Below are 23,493 nucleotides of genomic sequence, written 5' to 3'. Positions count from 1 at the left end.
TCAGTACTGCTTCCTAAGTGGACAGTTCGATTTCACAGAAGTTTGATTTACTTATATTGTGTTGTGCCTTTCTATGCCAAACCAGTATTCAGTAAAATAGTATTAATTCCTCCCTCCCTCCCTTTCCAGTTCTTTCCTCTCCATCCTTTATTCATGCCAGATTCTCTAATATTTTCTTGTACTAGTAAAGTTGAAGAGACCAAAGCCAGTGTTGCAGAGCACCCCGTTCCTTTGGTTAATACTAATTACAATATTGAATTTGAGAATATTAACAGAACTTGTCTTCTTCCAAGAAAATTATTTTTGAAGTCACTTTAAATTTTTGTGGAAACGAACAAGAATAGTACGCTCAAGGTTAAAGTTTTAAAAAAGCATGATGCTAATTTTTTATCAAAACAAATAAGATGAAATATTTTTCAGCAATTACAGGTTATTTTGGGATAAAACAGTAAAGCACCAAGTGAGTCAAAATTATCTTCTCCATCATGGAACATAGACACAACATAAAGATTTCTAACTACTAGTGGGAAAATAAAGGGAAGCAAACAATCCACATTTTTCAATTCATGGATGCATTGAATTGTTTGCTACTCTATGAGATTTTTTTTTTTTAAAGATCTAAACTAAAATAACTTGAGACATTAAATGTAATTAACTGGGAAAATAATTTCTTGGGGAAGATACAAAATGTAGAGGGCTTAAAGCATGATATATCTGCAGCTCAAACTCTCTCAAACAATTCCCCACTTTCTTCCTCAATAACAAAAGCCCTCCACCCATCACAAAACTCCAAAGCTACTCACATATTCCGTCCTCACAATATTTTAAAAATAAAACCCACTTCTAATTCCCATTCCTACTCATATTCATGTTGAAAAATAAATTTTCATTTGGCTTCTGTTACTACTTTGCATCTAGCTTTGCCATCTCTTGCACATAGATGCCAATGCTCTCACTGTCAAAAAGCAGGAAGTAAATGTTCTTCAAGGAAGAAGGACTGGAGTCATCAAAATGGGAAGAAATGGCTTTCAGAGTCACCTGGGCTGCAGTCTGTTTTGGGAAACAATTTCTAAACAAAGAAGGAAAGTTTATAATTAATGTTCAGTAGCAAAGCATTGTCTTAAATGTTATAACAATATATAATTGTTATATATCGCAAGTAAATAACTAATAAGCTGGATCTTACTTTGGATACTCACCCTGGTTTTCCACAAATAAATTGGGCTCAATGCCAAGTAATGTACAGATTCATCCCTCTAGGGTAGATAATTTAAGGCAAAGTTTCAGGCCATCCAAATGTAACAGCACTCAAAAGAAAGATATTAGTGTGGACTGACTGGTAAAAAGCAGTGATGTTGGGGGAAAATGCTGGCAAACAATCCAGTCAATCCAGTCAAATATAAGATGGGAAATTGTAAAATTGAGTTTACAACAAATAGATCAAAGTAATTACTGATGCATAATAAAAGTAAAGGTTTCCCTTTCCAGTCATGTCTGACTCTAGAGGATGTTTCTGTCCAAAGAGTCACGGGACCATGTGGCCAGCAAGACTATTTGCTGAGGTGCATGGAAGATGGTTATCTTCCCATTAAGTGGTACTTATTTATCTACTTGTATTTGCATGCTTTCAAACTGCTAGGTGGATAGGAGCTCAGACAAGTAACAGGAATTTGCCCTGTTGTGAGGCACTTAAGTCTTGAACACAGGCTGTCAGTTTTCCAACTGACAAACATACCGTATTTTTCGGAGTATAAGATGCACCTTTTTCCTCCCTAAAAGAGGCTACTTTGGGTGTCTTATACTCTGAATGCAGCTTTTTTTTCAGCCCTAACTAGCGGTTAAAGAACTTCCCAGCTCTTACCCACTTGCAAGCTCTTTCATTATTACTCCCTGCGAAGGATGTTTTCCAAGCCCTAAATCTTTGCTGGGTTTTTTTCATTGCTCTAACTTGCTCTGAGTAAGTTTCTTTTCAGCCCTAACCAGGTGTTAACAATTTTCACAGCTCTTACCTGCTTGCAAACTCTTTCATTTTTACTCCCTGCGAATAATGTTTTCCAAGTACTAAGTCTTTTTGCAGGGTTTTTTTTTCATTGCTCTAACTTGCTCTGAGTTTCTTTCCAGCCTTAACCAGGTGCTAATGATGTTTCCAGCTCTTATTGGCTTGCAAGCTCTTTCATTGTTACTCTCTGCTAAGAATGCTTTTCAAACCCTGTCTTTGTAGGAATTTTTTTTCATTGCTTTACTTGCTACAAATGTTTCTTTTTAACCCTAAGCAGGTGCTATTAATGTTCCCAGATCTTACCGCTTGCAAGCTCTTTCATTGTTACTCTCTGCAAAGAAGAATGTTTTTAAAGCCCTAAGTCTTTGAAGGTTTGTTTCCATTGCTCTACCTGCTCAGACTGTTTCTTTCCAGGTGCTAATGATGTTTCCAGCTCTTACTGGCTTGCAAGCATGTTGCTTGTTACTCTCTCAGAATAAATTTTTTTAAAGCCCTTAACCAGGGGATAAAATAATGTGCTGAAGCTGACCAGACTAAGGATGCTAGCCAGATGAATACCTGGTAAGCAGATTCTTTTCCTCCCCCCAAACTAATGTGCGTCTTATATTCTGGTGCGTCTTATACTCTGAAAAATACGGTAGTGTCTTTAACTGTTGAGCTACAACTTTGGAAATGCAAATGCAATCAAAAGAATGTGATCAAAAAGAATTTCCATAAAATACTTCCATAAAATAATATATGAGCCTATTGAGCCCCAAAATTTCAAGTATAAGATGGAACATGAAACAAAGAAAATGTAGTAGTTGTTATGGTAATATGGCATGAAAAAAATCATCTACTAAATATCTATACATCACGCAGCATAGGGATTTTACACAATGTATGAAAGAGATTTATGCTGGCAAGTCTACCAGCTGTTTTATTAAATGTGTCACAAAATGTTAATATGTGCCAACAAACGTATGCCAATATAAGGGCATATGCAGTTTGGATCATAGTTCTTCCCTTGAAACATCTGAAGGTTGTTTTTAAATACCACATACAAGACTATCCTATACTGAAATATATATTTCAATTAGATGTTATAAAACCAGGTGTTATCAGTTATTTTCTTGAAAGTATTATTAAAAGGAAAGTATTATTAAAAGATTTATATAATAAATACCTGCCACTGGGAAAAGGTGGAAAAGCCACAGACTTCAGCTTCTTATCTTCAGCAGCAGTTAAACAGTTCTTTATTGTCTCCTCCAGTTGTTCTTCACATTTGTCTGAACCCCATTGTGGGATGTGACAGTGAATGACAAATTTTGCTGCCAGACCAGTAGCCTGACCGAGAGCAGCTAAAGGGGGAAAATGGGTCTATTACCTTGGGCAGAGCGATATAATTTATGTACTAGTATAGTTCTCTTTCCCATGACCTTCAATTGGGCATCACAGGACAATTTTCAAACCAAGGTACCTCAAGTAGGCTCACTTACAGAATGTATCTAAAATCTGGGACCCATCACTCCCATGGACTTGAAAATTGACAATGTATAAAACCTTTTATGACATTAAAATGATCCATAAAACAGTTTATGACATACTACCAAATGTCATAAAACATTTTCTACGCTGAGGTTTGTGCTACCCAGTTCAACATGGGCTGTTTTCATGGCAGATCCAACTCTGAACTTTTCCAGGGAAGGCAGCACATTAGAAGTCCTTTTATTGTCGAAGGCATTGAGAAATCTGGTAAGGAAATATGTCTAAAAAGATGAGGCAGTGAGGCTCATCTTTAAAGCATCACTATTACTTTTACAGCCAAGCTTAAGATATAGGGATGGAGCTGGACTGCACTGACTTATCATCACTGGATTTGGAAGGAGAGACATTCATTGATGTGCGCAGATGCAGGGCAATGTCTAGGAAAGAGCAACTGCGTAAATACTACAGGAAATAAGGGAGATCACCTCTGGCTGAGTGTAATTAGACTAATTGGGGCTGCTGTTAAATTGTCAGCGTTCTGGCCTCTGGGTGTGGAAGTTTATCCATTCGGTGAAGGAGGACGTGTCTTTTGTATCAGGATTCTACAAGGACTCTCTTTGAATTGTTTCCAGGACTTTTGAACTAAATCATAGTCAAGTTTGTGAGTTGAGAACGCTTGAAGGAGAGTGGCTGTGACGTCTTCACAGCTGCTTGTTATCTGCTTTGTGTTTGTTTATTGTTCTTCACAGCATTCAAGGCTGTTGCTTTGAAGGTGAGCCCTTTGACTGCCTAAAAGGGTGTTTGGCCTCCATTTTACTTTTGATAAAAACAGTGTTATTGACTTTACAAGTGTGTGTGTCTGAATTCCTACCTTTGAACTTAATTGAGGGCTCGTGCAGAGAAGCCCTGCAGAACAATAACTAAAGAATAAAATGATATAAGTACTGTATATAATCAATAAAAACATAAAGAAATAATACCTCACCCCAAAGCAGAGAAAAACCTGGTACCATATTATAAGCAAATTTTCCCAATGTGCTTCACATTTTCCTCTCCCTCCAACCTTATCCCTTCCCAGTCTCTTGGGTGGTGGTGGAGGAGAGGAACTGGTTCTTAAGTACTTTCTAGGTTAATAGGATAGGAGGCTGCTAGAACTCCATTGGATAAGGGTTGAAATGGAAAAGGCACTCTCTAGGTCCCTCAAGAAGGCAGCATTTAAAGGAAGTGAGCTGGAGTGTGCCTGCCTTACTCAATCTGCTGAGCTGGGGAGATGTAGTCCTGCAAATAATCTGGTCCTGAGCAGTGTTCCCTCTAATTTTTTGGGGGGGGGGTGGAAAAGTATAGTGTCTGAGCGGCAGTCCCTTCGGGACTGGGCGGCACTCTTTCCCTCTCACTCTTTCCCTCTCGGCTTCTGGGCAGGTTTGAAAAACTCTGAGTTGATGATGATTTTTAAGTGAGCCATTGCTCACTGCTCAGCTTAGAGGGAACTATGGTCCTGAGCCATGTAGGACTTTAAATATGACAAAGGGCACCTTGAATCAGTGCAGTTTGTGTGCAATGGAGGTAATGTGCTTTGAGAGCTAATACCACTTGTGGTGTGATGTAAGTGAATGTATGAGCTATTATGCACACTGTTGCATGAAATATTGACAAGGCAAAGGTTGTTGATTTGGGTTCAATTTGTGCTAGAAATGCAGTTTCAGAATTGGGAGTAACAGTTGTCACTTCTTGTACTTCCAGGATGGAGGCCCACTATATAAATCAGGGGTTAAGTTAATTAACCTTAACTTAATACTTTTCAAAGTGGAAAAGGAGGAACTATAAAATAAAAATAAATTGGTTTAATTGATTTTATCCTAGTCATAAACAAGATCACTCCATCACTGTTTATATAATAAGTGCTCTGACATTTCAGTTCACCTATATGTTAAATGCAGCAGTCCCCAACCTTTCTGGCTTGGTGGCCCGGCGGGGGGTGGGGGGAATACTTTCTTATAAGTAGCAGGTGATGCACAGGTCCTTCTATGTGAGCAGAGAGTACCTGCGCCCACCACTTACACAAATGAATCTTTGCATGTGAGCAGAAGTGGCTGCTGCTCATGCAAAGGGAGCTTTGTGTATGAGCCCAATATGGGTGCCACTTGCGTGGGTGCAGCTTTGCGCATGTGGGCAAGCAGCTGCCACTCGCACAAGGGGAGCTTCACACATAAGCAATGAGGGCCACCACTCACATGAGAAGAGCTTTCTGCCCATGCATGTGCCTGCATGGTCTGGTTCTGAGCAAGCCAGACCTGGTAATGGGCCACAGTCCAGGGGTTGGGGACCTTTGTGCTAAATGGATGGACTATCATTTTTTTCAATGTGGGAGAAAATTAAATTTTCCCTTTACTTGCTGAAATGGATGCATCTGAGGACAACGCTACCCCCAATGACTATTGCCACTACCTGAGAACCAACTTGAAACTGAAGATGTTCAAATATCAAGTCCATTTTTTGCATGTAATCTTTCTTATTCATTCTATTCTACAGAGTCATTCAAAAATGCTTCTCTCAAATGCTTAAGCATCTTTTATATTAGTCTGATTACCCTAATAAAGGCATTAACTACTTACCCTATTTTTGGGAATATAAAGCACACCCTTTTCCCCCTAAAAGAGGGTGAAAATCTGGATGAGTCTTATATACACCGAATATACCCTGGCCAACCTCTCAAGCAGACCTTTCCGAGGCTAAAAAAGCAAGATGCAGAGTTCACCTCTTGGAACAACTGATTGAGGGTGTTCTGGGAGGCCGATCCACCGCCAATCAGCTGCTCATGCTAAATCAGGCTAATATACCTGTTGCAGGCTGTTTACTACTAAAGATGCTAGTCAGATGGATGCTGGTAGGCAGAATTTTTTTTTCTTATTTTCCTCCCCCAAAACTAAGGTGCATCTTATACTTTGTGCTTACATAATTAATCAAGATCTTACCTTCTGCAACTTCCAAAGGTCCCTGTGATTTACGAAGTTCCTTTACTGTTTCTAAGAACTCTTTACCACCAGCTTTCTCCAATGCTTTGCCTGACCAAAAAGAAAACAAAGGAAGATATGTTTCTATTGCAGTTCTGAATAGGTGTTTATGTATACATGCAGAGATACAGATTCAAACTGAATGGTCAATCATTACTTTGGAATTGATTATTTCACCAGTTTTCTTTTATCGCTGACAGACAATAAAACATCCTCTGTGCCTTAGGAATATATATAAATGATGATTACTGATGTTATTTTGAATGGAAAACCAGCATTGAGCAGGTATCCTACAATAGAACAATGTTGTAAGAAGCCTTAAATGCAGTAACATTAACTTGATTTATTTCTCCAAATTGGGTATGTATTAAAGAGAATTAAAACAAGAAAAATATTGCTAACAATGAAGATGAACAATAGTATCTTAAAAGTTTTTATACATGTATAACATAACATTCCAGTGGGACTTAGAAGCATATATATAAAACAGTACTCTGCATGTTTAGTTGTTTGTAATGCTTATTGTACTTTCTAGAACAATTACATTTTCTACTTTTTAACTCTGATCAAAAAGTTTAAAGATTAACATATTCAATAATTCATACAAGAAAAAATTACTATTCAGACATTTCAGGTATTTCTATTTGCTTGAAAATAAATTTAGACTTACCTACTTCCTCTTTGAGGTCTATTTCACCAGTAGTTGGATGCACAATACCTTCTACTTTCATTGAACCAATATGGTTGATGTCACTTTGTGTCAGAGATAACTGCAAAATGCCAATGCAACAGGAGCAAAAACAAACAAACAAAAAACAAAGCAAACACACCTAAGTTTGAGTATTATGAACTAATGAAACTAATTTCCAAGGAAATTCTTATAAAAGTCTTAGCTCTGGTTATGTGGTTGCCTTGCGAAAATTAGCTGTGGACACAGCAACAAGTTATAAATAAAACCCAATGGTATTTTATCTCCATAATTTAAATCATCCCTGAGTTGCCTACCATCTTTTAAAGTCAATATTTGTAAGCAAGTCATCCAACCACAGTCCTATTACACATATGCGCAGCAATAGCTGGGCCTCCGAATCTATGGTTCCACTGGGTTTCTGAATCTATGGTTCCAGTAGTGAAGTAATACAACTTAATTATTCAAATGCAAGACAAAATAATATTCTATGTATACATGCTTAATATTTTATCTCCCAAATGATTATTTTTAATAACTGAATTATTAGGCATATTCTCAGCATCTGCATAGGACAAGGAATTATGTACATATTTAAGAAGCACATATACTTTTTGCCTATTGGTAGCTCAGGACGGAAGACTTTTGCATTTATGCACATATGTACATCTAAAATTATATTCAATTTATTGTAATATAAAGTAATTACTGATTTATTTTAATCTGCATAGATAAAATCCATTTGGAATTTCATCTGATTAGTTTGTACTTTTCAATGACGAAGTTGCAATATTGTACTATACTGCTCAAAAAAAATAAAGGGAATACTCAAATAACACATCCTAGATTTGAAAGAATGAAATATTCTCATTGAATACTTGAAGTTAAATTCTGTTGTTTAAGTGTTCCCTTTATTTTTTTGAGCAGTGTATATTTAGAAGTATCTAACATAACTTGATGTAATTCCTGAATCTTGAAACCCTTATGTATTTTATCAAAAACTTTTATAGGGAGGTACCAAATAGCCAAGTAGATACCTTCTGTCTCTAAGGGTTGCAAACCTAGAAGGCAACATTTGCAAATCTTCCAGGATAATGGTGACAGGATTGTTAAGGCTACAAGGAAAGGAATGTTGCTGAAAATCACTGTCACAAATCAAGCCTGAGGCAGCTAACTTTTAATTAAGTGCTTTTAATTTAGATGCATTTAATAATTTGAACAAGGCATTATTATGTAAAAGATGAAACCAAGAACAAGAAGATGCCATTGTATTGCAATTAGCATTCTATTCTATTTTACATTTCTAGTGCCTAAGGGATCTGGAGCATTTTTATTTTATGCAAGCCAAAATATGTAAGTTAGAACACATTGCTTCTAAATAATTACCTGCAAACAATTTCTTGAGATTATTTTTAAAAGGAGCAGAGTAATATAACAAAGATTCCTGAGTGAATTTTTTGCAAGAAGAGACAAATAGAGATGTTTTCAATGGAGAATATTTTTGAAGTACAGAACTTTCTACCCTTTAATTTTGTACCTTCTGTCCAGGAACAAGGCTCTTGGACGAGAGTATAGTGAATCCATCTCCAGGTCCATCATCAGTGGTTGAATTTGATGCTCCTTCTTTTTCATTTTCCTTCTGTTTATTCTATTAACACATCAAAAACAGAAAAATTAAGAATAATTTTTGAAATCCAATATCTATTTCAAATTTGCATATAAATAATACTATTGGTAATATGGGAGTCTATTTTTCCTAGTCTGGATTGTATAAAACCAGACACCTCACTAGAAGCCAGAATCACACATAGAGAAGGCAATGATGCTAGGAATGGTTACTGGAATACTGTAATAAGAGGCAAGCAAAGACCGTGGTGGCTTGATAACACCAAAACTTATGCAAAGATGAATATCCAACAACTGAAAGAAGTTGTGCTTGACAAAGTAGCATGGAGAGCACGTGCCTATAAAGTCGCCAAGAGTCAGACATGACTGAATGGTTAATCAACATATTTTCCTAGGAAATAAATATTTTGTAAATACAATAACGGAGAAAAATAATCAGGCCAATGTAGATATTTATTTTTAAAAATTTGGAAAATTGTAATAAATTGACCTGACGTCATGTCACTTTATATTTGGATATGATTTTGTATGAAATAGTATTTTCACACAAGTTGCTTACTACCAGAGACAAAATATTTTCTATAAAGTGGTAATTTTTTATTTTATACAAGAAACATTTTCACATTGTGATCAATGTGACAAAAACATTTTGCTTTGCAAGGAACTTAACATCCCTTGAGCAAAATTACATTGTGGCTTTTAAGTGGACATGGTAAAGATAGTGGAGAATGTATGAAGCTCAAGACTAAACTGTTGGGGGTATTTATGTGTTTAGCTCAGTTTTCTTTTTGTAGATATGTCATCACCAGGCTCAGTTACACCACCAATGCAGTGGGAGAGGGCAGTGGACTTTGCTGGCTGTTTATATATAAAACATGTCCTACCAGCACTGATCAAGTTACTGTTTTTCCTTTGACTGCTGTTGTTCATTTGGTGCTGGTTCTGATTTATCTGGATCGTGGTTAATGGATATGTTATGAGGATGGATGCATTTAAAGTTGTCTGCTTAACCCCAATTGTTTCCTTAACCTCTAGTTACAGATTGTCCTTGACTTAAATCCATTTGTCTGAGGACCGTATGAAGTTACAAGTTGCACTGAAAAAAGTGACTTATGACCGTTTTTTGAATTTTGATTATGTGATCATGGAAATGCTGCAGTGGTCATGTCATTTTTTTCAGTGCCTTTGTAACTTTGGTCACTAAATGGACTTTTTAAAATCAAGAACTATCTGTATTAAAAACTTTCAGAAACCTGGAAAGCCTGCTCTGAGACAAGTATAACAATATCAAATTATCCCATTGTCCCCACAAGCACATTAGGTCCAGGCCTGAGGCCTTGTTAATGTTTTCCATATTTTAATTAGACTACTAAGAATTAAAAAATACTAATGTATAACTTTAATGGAAAAACTTAATTCAACCAACAACCCCAGAAAGCTTGAAACACAGCAGACAATCCCTGTACTAAAATGCCCGAATGTTACTTCTTTACGATATTCGAGTCACTGACCAGGATATATGTATTTGCTTACAGAAAAGACACGGTTATTTTCAGATTAAAAACCCACAGAAAATTAATTTTAATTTAAAATTACAAGATATATAAGTAAGCCTTTAAAACAACACTTAGTACATAAAATAATTAAAATTTAACAAAAGAGCAAAAGCAAGTTAAGCTTCAGTACTAAGCACAGCACACTAAATTTAAAGATCCAGATAAATTTTTAAAATTCCTTCTGAGGGTCAGCTGGGGTCCTTGGACAGTTCCTAGACAAAACCCTGTCCTTGATACTCATTAATGTTATAGTTACTATTCACAGGTCAGATAACAGAGTTTTAAATGCTTATCTTAAAGGTTAGGAAGGCTTGTACAAGTGGAAGAACTCCTTCGGATAACTTACAGCAATGCAAAGGCCGAAAGGGTAACTATGCAACTATAGCATACCTGTCACGGAGCATAGTAAAAGTGTAATTAATCACAATACCTTATAACCATTTAGAACTCTGAAATAGGTTTGTTAAGGAAATAATGCTCAGAATCCGTTTTGAAGTGAGCAGCAAATAAATAAATAAATAAATAAATAAATAAATAAATGTGTGTGTCTGTGTGTGTGTGTATATATATATATATATAATTTATTAGACTTGTATGCCGCCCCTCTCTGAAGACTCGGGGCGGCTCAAGGAACACAATACAAAAACAATGTGTACAAATCTAATAATTAAAAACTAAGCTAAAATAAATAAGTAAACAAATAAACAAAAATAATTGCCTTGTTCAGTCTCAATAAGGCAAGAAAGTACAACATTCTGCCTGCTAGCAAGATCAGGGAATACAAGGCAGCCAACAACTGTCAGATCTTTGAAAGCAGGATCTAAAGCCAGGCTATACAGAGAATCCAACTGACAGTCAAGGCATCAAAAAGTCTCAGGATTCAAAGGTATGTTCCAGAGTCAGTCCAAGCATCAAGCGACAGAGTTTTAGTTAATCAACAGAAATCCAGTTCATAAAGGAAGGCCATAGCCTAGAGCAGTGTTTCCCAACCAGTGTGCCGCGGGACATGGTCAGGTGTGCTGCGAGCCCCGCCTGGCTGGAGCTTCCCTGGCTGTGACGGGAAGTGAACTTTTGGGGCCCGGTGGGAGGGCGCCGGCCACTGTTGCTTCTAAGCTGCGTGGGCGTGCGCCCGTACAGCCATTAGGAACCCCCCCCCACAGAAATTTTTGAAGTGGCGCAAAGCCACGCAGTCCTGAATCGCTCCCTTCTCCGGCCAGCAAAGTCGGCTGCCCAAGAAAGCGCCGCGTTTGAAAAGCGTGCGTTTAAAAAGCGTGCCGCTTTCCCAGGCAGCTGGCTTGCTAGCCGGAGAAGCGAGCGATCCGGGACTGCATGGCTTTGCGCCGTGATGACAACAGTGCCGTGGTGGCCTCCAAGCGCCGCCCTTCATGGCGCCCCACCACCCGTTCCTGCAGGTAGAAGTCGGGTGGGGTACCGGGAGGCGGAGGCGGCACGTGGCCGGGCACTGATCGCCATGGACACCTGGGAAAGCGAAGGGTTGAATGTGGCTGCTGCCTCTTAGGCGGAGGCGAAGGTGACAGCGGAGTCCGCGCTGGGACCATGCGGGGCTGCTGATCCAGGGGGCCACGGACCGGCAAGCCACCCTCCATTCTCTCTCCGCTCGCTCTCTCTCTTTCTCTGTTGCCGGCGTGGTGCACGAAAAAGAGAGAGAGAGAAAAAGGAGGGGAGAGAGAAAGCAAGAGAGAAAGAGAGAGAAGGAAAGCAAGAGAGAAATCAGAGAGAGTAAGCAAGGGAGAGAGAGAGAGTGTGAGAGAAAGCAAGAGAGAGAGAAAGAAAGAAAGAGAGACAGAGGAAGCGAGAGAAAGAAAGAAAGAAAGAGAGAAAGCAAGAAAGCAAGAGAGAGAGGAAGAGAGAAAGAAAGCAAGAGAGAAATAAAGCAAGAGAGAAAGAGAAGGACAGCAAGAGAGAGAGAAAGAAAGCAAGGGAGACAGAAAGAGAGAGAAAGTGTGTGAGAGAGAAAGCAACAGAGAGAAAGAAAGCAAGAAAGAGAGGAAGAGAGAGAGAGAAAGAAAGAGAAAGAAAGCAAGAGAGAAAGAGGAAGAGAGAAGCGAGAGAGAGAAAGCAAGAAAGAGAGAGGGAAGGGGGCGAGAGAAAGAGCAAAAAAGGAAGGAAGGAAGAGGGATGGAGAGAGGGAAAGAAAGAGGGAGAAATAGGGCGAAAGGGAGGAAGAGAGGGTTTTTTTGTCCAAACTTTTTAGCCCCCCCGCTCCCCCCCCACACTCAATGTTCCCCAGGATTTTGTAGTGTGAATAATGTGCCGCGGCTCAAAAAAAGTTGGGAAACACTGGCCTAGAAGACAGACCTTATTTCCAAGGCTAGCTGCTAGGAACTAAGGCCAGAGTTTCTGTAGCTAGCCATCATTAAGACCTTTTGAAGAAGCTCCTTTTTGCAACTAAGCTTCTGGCCCAAGGAACTTTAATCCTGAGAAGTGCTGGGGCATATACTTTTACTGAAATGATTCATAGAGGATTTTTAAAATTTATATATGGAAATAATTAATCTAAATTATATATTATAAAAGCTTATTATATTAAGCCTGGGATCCTAAGAATACTCCTTGGAAATGAGGATTGTAGAAAGCTTTGAACTACATCTAAACACTTTTTCATTGATGAGAGATTTAATTGGTGGCAGACATCTTCCATATCAGATTTATTTGTGTTTTGTGTTTGCTAAGAATGGTATTTGTTGTGGTTGGCTCTGGCCCAGCACCTGCCCCAGGGAATGTGGAGGTGGAGGCAGGGGAAACGTCAGCATGTCCTAGGCCTGTTTTGTTGCTGGCAGAGTCAGGGAGTGCAGTTTCCTCGGACGAAGAAGAAGGTGGAGGTGACTTGGAAGAGGGGGGCTTGCCACACAACCCAGGAAGCCAATCACCATTATCTTCAGTCAATTCGGGTGACGAAGTGTTAGACTTATGCATTGAAGAGACCAATTGAGGAAATATTACAGGAGATAAGAGAGGCCACCTGTGTTTGGGTGGGGCTCCAGTAATTAGAGCTGCTGCTATAAATAGAAGCGTGCTAGTTTGGCCATTGTGGAAGATTATCTGATCGCAGTTCTTCAGGATCGTGCCTCGCTGTGCCTGAACTTTGTGGATTTTTCATGCCTTTGACAACAAAGCAGAGTAAAGTGTGTGTGTGTTTCACTTCGTAGGAAGGAGGGCTGTGACGTTTCTTCACAGCTACTAGCTAAGTACTTAAGGACTGATTAAGGGACTTGTACAGCCGACATGGTTGTTTTGGGGAAGAGTGCTCTTTGCAATACAAAAAGGGTGCTTTGTTTCTTTTGAATTTTATGATAAAGGACATTGTTTTGAATTTTCAAACGTGTGTGTGTCTGAAATTTGTACCCGTGAATTTTCGGGAGGCTTCTACCAGAGAGCCCGGCAGAACAGTATCAAACCTTGAGCAATCTAAAGCATTCATAGCTTCAGTTTTATATAGGAGTTCATGGCACAGACAAAAATAAAATATCCTGCCCACGGAATTTTGACTTTGTAGAGAAAATATGTTTCATCCCTTCATTAGCTGAAGAAGTTGTTCCTCTGATTTAATTTGCAATGGCTCTTTGGTCAGTTAATAACAAACAATAGTATTTGGGAAGCTTCTGTTGAGGAATAAAGCTTTTATAACATCTGGTTAAAACAAAGCAATATTTCAGGAGTAAGATCAAGTTCTAAGAGGACACCTATTTCCAAATTATCAAAACTGATTGCTTTGAATTCTGCTTACCTTTTTAGGTGTCCGAGCTTTACCAGGCTTTGCTTTTTTCCCACTTTTCTTGGCTCCCAAAGGTTTTCTTCCTCTCTTCTCTGGAGTAGGTGAAAGGATAGTATCGGATTTGCTTTTGGTGCCTCGTTTTTTGGCAAGAAGCTCTGGATGAATTCTGGGTAGAACACCTCCACTTGCTATAGTGACTCCTTTTAACAACTATTGAAAGAGGCAATGCAGAAAGGTTGAAAACTTCTGATTACAATTCCTTAATTTAATTAATTTACTCTAAAGAAATGTGTTTATGGCATTATAAACAACTATACAAAACTGAATAACGATTACACAAATTTGAGTAACTATATGTATCCTAAGTTTCTTTCAAGAAAAGAAAGACTGCATTAATAAAATAAAAACACAATGACTTGTTTTTATTTATAGTGTCCCTTTTACAAAATGGAGAATTGGGTTCCTTTTAGAAAATATCAAGGATAAAAGAAGAAATTACGTGATCATGTATTGCTGCAGTTGAGGGTGAAGTAGTCATTATTAACAGGAAGGATTTGGATAAATTTGGAGAGTCCTATTTTAGCCTTTAAGTAGGAGAGTTAGGTTCACTGACCCCAAGCAAAATTTCATTTGCAATAGCACTTCTGATATACAGAAGCACCACGGGAGAATCCTGGGCTCCCCCCTTCCATCCTACGCCCATCGTCCTTATCCAGCCTTCCATTTCCTTCAATGAACTAAGTTAGCTCGACTTCCAGGGGGAGACTGAAACCAGGGCATCTGCAGGAATTTTCCCAGTGAGAGAAAAAATATGAGTATATAATTGACTGAAGATAACTGGTTTATAATTTCTGGTACATCTGGTAAATTAGGGGAAGTAGGAATAGGACAAATAACTATGGAGGAAGTAAATCAAAGGAACTTCATGGGTAGATTTTGAGTGTGGACAGTATCTTTTAATCAAAAACTAAAATCTTATTTATTTATTTATTAGATTTCTATGCCGCCCCTCTCTGTAGACTAGGCATGTCCAACCTGTGGCCCATGGGCCACACACGGTCCTGGACAGTTAGTAATGCAGACCCACAAGAGTGTAAAAGTCATATCATGGATGTGAATAGAAATGAGATGACCTTGGAAAAAATCAAAAATGTCACCTGGAATTTAATAAAAGTTGTAAGGCTTTCTGGACAATTATCACAATGATAGCAAAGTAACCACACATTTCTGTTAAATGCAACATTGCCTAGGAAACCCAATATTTTATTTTCAGAATGAATCTTTTAAAAAAATGAAGTTTATAAAAAAAATTGAGAAGGAAAATGAAAAGAATTTTAAAAATATCCAGAACACTTGCTCCCCCCCCCACCACCACCACACTCAAGCAAAACAAAAAGTTTAGTTACAATGCATGCTCTAGACAGGGAATGTTCTAACAAATCCCACAGTTTACTAACATGATTGAAAATTCCATTAGAATTTTTTAAAAAGCCATTTGGCCATATTTGGGCCAAAAAAAGAACATAGTAATATATAATAAATGCAAGAAGACAGGAATGCCAAATGTGATTTTTGTTTATTTATTCAACTTGTACGTAGCTCTATTTCCAATGACTCTGAACCTTTTAATGCGTAAACTTTAAAACAAATATTAGTAGATTATTGGATGAGAAAATAGTTTAGAAAAGAAAAAAATTATATGTGACTGCAGAAAATCAGAATCACTTATTTGCATCTATTAACAATATAAAATATTGTATCCATTGCCATCAGTGACATAAATAATGCACAAGGAAAAATGTTACTCAGCAAAGATGAGGGAAAATAGAGAAATGAAAAAGGTCCCTGAATTATTAATTTTAAAATAAAAATGAATTTCAAGTCAGCATATGTAATATAGTTACAATATCCCAAACTTTTTAAAAACAAGGTAACTAGAGAATAATATTTTAACATTATATTTGTTCATCTGGAAATAATTCTCATTGCAAATCTTTCTATTCCCCTGTCATAAAGACTAATTAATGTATTTTGGCATATGTATGAAGCATTTAAGGTGCTATAAATTAATAATCTACTTTATGCTTGTATAAAGTAGGTGCGATGGCTCAGTGATGAAAGACAGAACTTGTCAGCTAGAAAGCTGACAGCCTGGGATTGAGACCCGAGCGCAACACAAGAGTGAGCTTGTTATTTGCCCCAGCTCCTGCAGAGCTAGCAGTTTGAAAACATGCAAATGCAAATAAATAAATAAACAAACAGGTAACACTTTGGTGTTACCTATTTGGTAACATTGTTCCCTGTACCTTGGTGTATAGTCATGCTGGCCACATGATTACAGAAATATATTTGGACAATACTGGTTCCCTAAGAAACGGAGATGAACATCTCCCTCTAGTGTTGAACACAACTGGATAGGGAAACCTCTACCTTTTCATCTTTGTATAGCATGTTATGTCTGGTATTGGTTTACAAATACACAATTTACATTGTAAGCAACTAACTGTAAATTTGCCCCATGCCTATTGTAAAGCGGCTTGATAAAAGTTACAAATGTTTTGAATACTTTCAAAAACAAAATAATATAGTAGAAGCAGGTTGAGTCATGACACTTTGCTTGATGAATCCAGGAGAAAAAAATATTTAAATGTATATTCTATATTTTAGGTATTGAGGGAGTTCAATATTTAACTATAAATTAAACTTAGTGGGACTAAATAAAATATTCTTATAAACCCGCCACAATGGTTGATCAAAAAACATAGGTGATAATACAATAAAGATATTCTTCATAAATAAGCCCAAAGATCTACCTGATTTAACTCTTCATCATTAGCAACTGCCAGAAGGATGTGCCTTGGTGCAATTCTTCCCTTTTTGTTGTCTCTTGCAGCATTTCCAGCTAATTCCAATATTTCTGCTATAAGGAGAATGTAATCTCAGTTACAAGTATATTGCAGTGTTATTGTACTAAAATGCATAGTATACACCGTATTTTTCAGACTATAAGACGTACTAGTGTATAAGACACAGCAAGATTTCAAAGAGGTAAGTAAGAAAAATAATTCTTGTCCTCGCCAGCCTCCAGGAGCACTCTGAAGGCCTCTCAAACCCTCTCTGCACACTTTTTTTTTCAAAAATGGGCCTGATTTTGTGAAAAACAAGGCACACGGAGGATTTGGGAGGCCTGCAGAGTGCTTCTGGGGATAACGAGGCATTTTTACCTTCCCCCAGCCCTACTGTGCAGGCCTCCCAAACCCTCTGCGCAACCGTTTTTTTTTGTATGGCCCATTTTTGCAAAAAAACAGGACACGGGGGCAGGGCTTCAGGAAGCAAAAAATGGCTGTATTCAATGTAAAGACACACCCACATTTTCACCCTCTTTGTGTTTTGGGGAAAAACGTGTCTTATACGCCAAAAAATACGGTAATTAGTCAATAATGTTAAACTAAATTTTCTTTATTGAAAGAGATAGGTACATTAAAAATTTCCAAATTTGATGAGTATTATAATTATTAACTAATAAAAGTAAGTTCGGTATATCTGTTTAGAAAATTTGATTTAGGGTTTTGGAGAAAATTATGATAAAATTTCTCAAAAGTCTCATCAAATTCAAAATGCAACCTTTGTACAAAAATATAAACATCCAAATGTTCATTTTCTACCAATAACAACTCAGAATTAAATTTCCTATTTTAAAATTATGTTTTATAAGCAATTATAGTTAGAACATGTCAACATTTTCATTAAATTATTGAAGGCCAGTTGAAAGACATACATCTTTATCCACATGAAATCCAATTTCTTATTTCTACAGTATAGCCCAGGGGTATCAAATTCAATTTCATCGAGGGCCACATTAGGGCTGTTTAATCTCAAGGGATGGATATGGGGAGAGCATAGCCATGTTAACCTCACTCATGTCGGGAGTACCTGGGGTGGCCTTAGCAGGACTTGGGGATTCATTGTCTCCAGCAAAAGAAGGCCAAATCCTTGTCCTCCAGAGGAGCCTCGCCGTCCCTCACAGGCTACACGGACGACCCCCTAGACAGTGGTTCAGGCTGTCTGGAGCCCTAGGCAGCAGTGGGTAAGTGCCCAGCCTGCCCTTGAGTTCCCAGGGCACTGGGACCCTACAGCCCAGCCTAGCCCAGCTTCCCTGAAGGGGTGCCCAGCTGCGCTTACCTCCTCCTCGAGGCTGCTGCTGCTGTATTCGCTCTCCTTGATCAGGCTGCTCATGGTGGATGGGTGAGAGGGAGGCCCACTCCCTCTTCATGTGAGGAGACATGGCTTTGTAACCAAAGCATCTTGAGCAATAGGATGGGAGACTACCAGGCGAGGTCAGGAGGAGACAGGGGGATGGCGAAAGGGCAGCAATGCTGCTGGTGTCCAAGTGCTAAGGCAGGACTTCTCTTGGACCCTCGTTTAGTCTCATTATACTCTTTCCTTCCTCTTCTCTTCTTTTTCCTTCCCTCGTTTTCCATTTTTTCTTCTTCCTTTCCTTTTTCCTTCCTTGCTCTCTTGTCATTTTCCCTTCTTTTTCCTCTCCTTTCTTGCCCAAATGCAAAAGGGGAAACATTTCTCAATGCTTCCTTGCCTTGTGATCATTTGCCACCTTTGCTAGTATGTTATGCTAGCACACTGCCAGTAAAAATGGAAACACACACACACACACACAGACCATTTTTGGCTGCAATGGCCTCCTACAGCACTCTGCCAGCTAGCACCAGTTTGCCTTGACTGGGCCAAGGCATCGTGGGCCGGTCCTTCTCTGTTCCCAGGTAACCCCACAAGCCAGATCTAAACATCCTGTAGGCTGGATCTGGCCTGCGGGCCTTGATTTGACACTATAGTATAGCCCAATCCAGATATTACTGAAGCTGGAAGGGTTACTTTGTGAGCTCCAGTTAAATCTTACTCTCTTCATGAAATGATGGCAGCAGGGAAATAGAATAATCTCATTTATTATTGCATAATAACTAAATGTATATGGCTTTTGTCTTGTGGCTTGAAAGTGCATGGCCCAGAGCATCTTGCCATTGAGTGAAAAGAATGGATGGAATGTCTGAAAATATGTAACTATTATTTGTCCTTTTTATTTTGTAGTGCACAAAAGGTAACAAAAAGGATAAAACATACCCTAATGGATTCATACTATTCACATTGTTTTGTTAGAGGCCTGAATTCAATCACAATTTATGCTGCAAATACTTTAATGATTCTTCCTCGGTTGTACAGCTTAATTTCCCAAGATGCTACGCAAAGACCTGGTTTAGCATATCATCATTGTAATGGAAATATGCACTCACCTGCCAGATATTCTATGACAGCTGCCATGTATACAGGAGCACCCACTCCTATCCGATACTTGTATGTTCCTTTCTTCAAGTACCGCATCATTCTTCCCACTGGAAAAATAACACCTGCTCTGCTGGAGCGTGATATTTTGGACATTTTTTTCTTTCCACCTCTGGCCGACATGTTGCTGGTTGTTTTTCAGGCTTCTGGTACACAACTGTTTTTATACAAACTTATACATGAAAAATGAAAACAGGAAATTATGAGTATGTAATGAAAGCCATTCTGCACACAAAACAATTTAATGAGCAAAGTTATAAGTTTCTTGCAAAAGGCAGGTAACACATGTTGAGGTAATATATAGTATATGATGTGATATTGATTGCTCCAACCACATTATAGAGTGAAGAATCTCACAGTACAAGAATATATTCAGCAGCCAGGTTTCTGGTCACAGTAATCATATTTATTCATTCAATTATTTCAAATGTTCACTTGTGATTCTTACTTGTCCAAAATAGACCAACCTGTGTACGTTAGATATCAACACCTTGGGGAGATTATAAGATTTGTAGAACTACAACTCACCTTCTCCCCAAAACTCTATATGACTAGGAAGTAACGTGAGCACAAACCCCCCCCCCCAACAACAATCTAATGATGTGTTGAGCAATTAGCAAATGCTGATTCCAACTTGATAAATGTCAGTCAGGATGGATTGGACAGGTAGTCCAAATACAAAATAGGAATTTTGTATCTTAAAAGGTGCATGCAAATAAACATTTTGGAGATATAGATTTAGCATGAAGGGTTAATAAAACCACACCATGAAATTGTCTTAACTATACTGTAACTACTTGTCAGACATGGATATTTACAATAAAAACACTGGAATAGTGGTGAAGCATTCAATTATTTGCATTTTTTAAAATTTCTAGCTTGCATATATTTGAAGCATCGCAAAAAGCCATCCAGTATATCCAAACCTGGAATTGTGCATTTCAGTGGGTGGAGAGAACATAACTCTTTTCCTTCCTTCCTTTCTTTTTCTTTATTCCCCTCTCTCTCTTTTATAGCAGCCCTTCTCACAAAATATGACTAAAAAAGTATTGTCTCAAAATGAGAGTAGCTTCATATTTTAGTCACAGACATTAAGATTGAAATAATCCTTGGTTACACCAACCCAATCACTCAGGCATATGCATATATATTTTAAAAAGGAAAATATCAGGATAGGTGGAAGCAGGAACATATAAAGCATGAACAATTGTTGCATTTCTAAGTGTAACAAGCTTCAAAATAAGCAACCAAATTCATTTTATTTAGATGTTAAGTCCTGTGGAAAACAATGCTTTCTACACACATTTAGTGAATCTTGCAGACAGACAGAATTTGGGCCTACCATTCTCAACAATTTACAAAAGGCTCTTGGCCATGCTTTTGGTGGAAGATCTGCTCACAGAGCCAAGCAAGGCCTCATTTTGTTGTTGTTAATGAGCATGTTTATTTTCTTTATACATGGAATCTTTTTCTAAATAGCCAGGCGTCTTCATATCTGAAGACGTTAGGTGGTCAGCTTCTTTGGATATTGAATTATATTACTCCATTTCAATTCCATGGCTCCACATTATGCTAATTTTATTATGATTTTATCTTAATTTAAAATTTTATCTCCTATACTTGGATTCTCCACATATCTTTATACATATCAGTGTACATTTATTGGGATTGTATGACTTCTATAGATGCCGTATGCTAAATAAATAAAACAACCAGGAGGAGAAAGCAACGCAGCAGAGGCTTTTGTGTCCCATGGTGGGAGATGATTATAGCCAGGTATTCAAAAGGAGCCGTCTCACATATTACATTTTTTAAATTTATTGACTTATACCCCACCTATTATTTTGCACAGCTCATAACGTCCCCTATTTTCCTTACAGCAACAATTGCATGAGGTGGGGCGTCTCTATCCAATCCTATAGCCCTCGCCACAGGGAGCACGGTAATATATATTGCACGCCTTGATTTTCAGTGTTTAAATTTTGCGTGACCGTAAGGGAGGCCTCCAAGGAGGTTATATTGTGAAGAAAAAACGCGCCCAGGCTTTCCCCACCCGCTTAGACGGAAGGTGGGGGGGGGCTGATATGGGAGGCAGAGAGATCCTAAGTCGCCTTTCCCCCCTCGAGAGAAAGACCCTGCATTGTCCTGCTGCCTCAGAAGGCGCCCACAGAGAGGCTGCCCGTTAAAAGAAGCGCGGGCCACGCCCCCTCCCGTGCCTGGCGGGAACGTTGGGCGCGCGCACTCCCTGGGAGGACGGTTAAAAAACGCGCGCTGACAGCTTTGGGGAGGGAGCGGGGGGTAAGGGCCACGGCGTTGGGGAGTGGGGGGTAGGGCGGCCGCCAGGGAAACACGGCGCTGGGGATGCGAGCCAGCGAAGCGCGCGCGCGCGACCGCGAGGGACGGTGGGAAACGAAGGTCGTTTCTTTCCCGCGCGATTGCCGTCCCCCCCCCCCCACCTTCCACTCGCACCCCCGCCCCTCTCGGCCGCTCGGGCGGGCTGTGAGGGAAAGGAAAGCCGAGGGGAGGCGGGCTTCCTTTCGTCGGTGGAATTGCGGGCAGGCAGGGCGGCTCCTGCACGCCGTTAACCGGCTCTTCCCCCGAAAGAGTATCCCGGAAAGGGAAGCGTTGGGGAAGTGACCTCTTCTCACCCCGCTCTCCCTGGGGAGGCAGGCGCGGTGTGGGGAGACGAGGCGGGAAGAGGTCGGCGCGGCGAAGGACATGGTGTGTCTGTGTGTGAGGGCCGCCTTTCTTCCACCACCAACCACCCCGCTCTCCTAGCCCCCGACGCAGCATCCCTCTCGCCCGCTCGGCGACCTCCCCCCCCCCGTTCAACGACTCGGCCGCCCGCCTCCCCCCCCCCCCTTCATTCCCTTCCCGATCTGGGCTGCCATGCTACGGAGAAATGGGCGGGGGCGGCTCGGTCCCCTTACCCGGTCCGCCTCCGCCGTTTCGGAGCCAAAGAGGGGAGTGACGGCGAAAGGCCTCCGCCGTCGCCGCTGCGCATCAGCCGCGTCCGCCGTTGGCGGGTCTTTTCTTCGCTCCCTCCCGCCCCGCCCCGCAGATCACCTGCCCGGCGGCGGCCGCCGCCTCCTTCTCCTCAGCCCTGCCTTGCTTTGGTCCTGAGGCGCCGCCTCGCGCTGCCTGCTCCCCTGTTCGCCGCCTGTATTGTATAGTTTCAATGGCGGCAGCTCTGGAGGCCGGTGATAGGAAGCGGTGGCGAGCGGGGCGGTGTGGAGGAGGGGGGGGGAGAAATCTTTCTCCACATACCACCTCTAGGAGGAGTCACGGCAGCGCGGTCTTCGGAGCGCCCCCGCCGCCAGCCCTGGTATATAACTCTCCCGTGGCTGTGTGGGCAGAGCCGCGAAGGGGGCCAGGTGGCCGAAGCCGCCAGCCCAGGGACGCTGCGGAGAGAAACGGGCTTCATCTTGCCCTTCGCTGCAATGGCTGCCTGGCAGAGACCCAGCCATCCGCCGCCAGGCGATGCTTCTCTCTCTCTCCGGCGAGGTTGGTTCTCGCTCCCAGAAAGCTGCTTTTACCACCTCGAAGAAAGCCTGCCTCGAATAAATGGAGGGTTGGTTATTTCCGGAATGTCGGGCGGTGATTTTGAGATTGTTATTTTATTATTTATTAGAGTTGTATGCCGCCCTTCTCCGAAGACTCGGGGCGGCTCACAGAAGAGATGCCCGACTTTTAACTGGAGATCTATTTTTGCCGATCCCTCCTTAGGTTTAGAGACAGGCTTCAGAGCAATGAATGCGTTGTTCTCGGAGCTCTCCTTTCACTGATGCCCTGTGAATGGAAAAGACAGTCCTCATCCAGCCGCAGAACTCATTCAAGAAAAGCAACTTTACTCGTGCTTGCATCGTTTACATACATCGTTTACATCGTTCCTTCATTTCTGAATATTTTTAAGCTACAGGTTGAAGTGAGATTCCTTTCTAAGATGATTCGAATTCCTGGGTTAGCTACTTGTGTTTAAAGAAGGGAAGCGTGTTAAATTCAATCTACTCTTGGGTTAGTGTAAAGAACTTGTTCAGTTCCAATAGATTTCTTAA

At 40.1% G+C, this 23,493-nt stretch overlaps 1 protein-coding gene across 7 annotated transcripts; it reads right to left on the bottom strand.

Moving 5' to 3' along the window:
* Positions 1-355: 355 nt before the first annotated feature.
* Positions 356-22,786, bottom strand: MACROH2A2 (macroH2A.2 histone). 7 transcript variants are annotated; one of them, XM_070752195.1, is made up of 9 exons: positions 22,505-22,786; positions 19,390-19,610; positions 16,897-17,003; positions 14,096-14,293; positions 8,703-8,813; positions 7,148-7,247; positions 6,439-6,528; positions 3,165-3,339; positions 356-1,069 (listed from the first exon to the last, which is right to left on the bottom strand). In XM_070752195.1, the coding sequence occupies exons 2-9, from the start codon at positions 19,559-19,561 to the stop codon at positions 904-906; spliced, it is 1,119 nt and encodes a 372-aa protein (XP_070608296.1). In that variant the 5' UTR covers positions 19,562-19,610; positions 22,505-22,786; the 3' UTR covers positions 356-903. The 7 variants fall into 7 exon arrangements, with proteins under 7 accessions (XP_070608296.1, XP_070608295.1, XP_070608299.1 ...); XM_070752194.1 differs by having other exon boundaries at positions 22,369-22,739; XM_070752198.1 differs by lacking the exon at positions 22,505-22,786 and adding an exon at positions 22,369-22,490 and having other exon boundaries at positions 16,897-17,000.
* Between the last annotated feature and the right edge of the window lie 707 nt (positions 22,787-23,493).

This window comes from Erythrolamprus reginae, chromosome 5, assembly GCF_031021105.1.
Source record: "Erythrolamprus reginae isolate rEryReg1 chromosome 5, rEryReg1.hap1, whole genome shotgun sequence".
Taxonomy (NCBI): Eukaryota; Metazoa; Chordata; class Lepidosauria; order Squamata; family Dipsadidae; genus Erythrolamprus; species Erythrolamprus reginae.
Note: the sequence above shows the minus strand (reverse complement) of the source record. Positions and strands in the feature narration are given on the sequence as shown.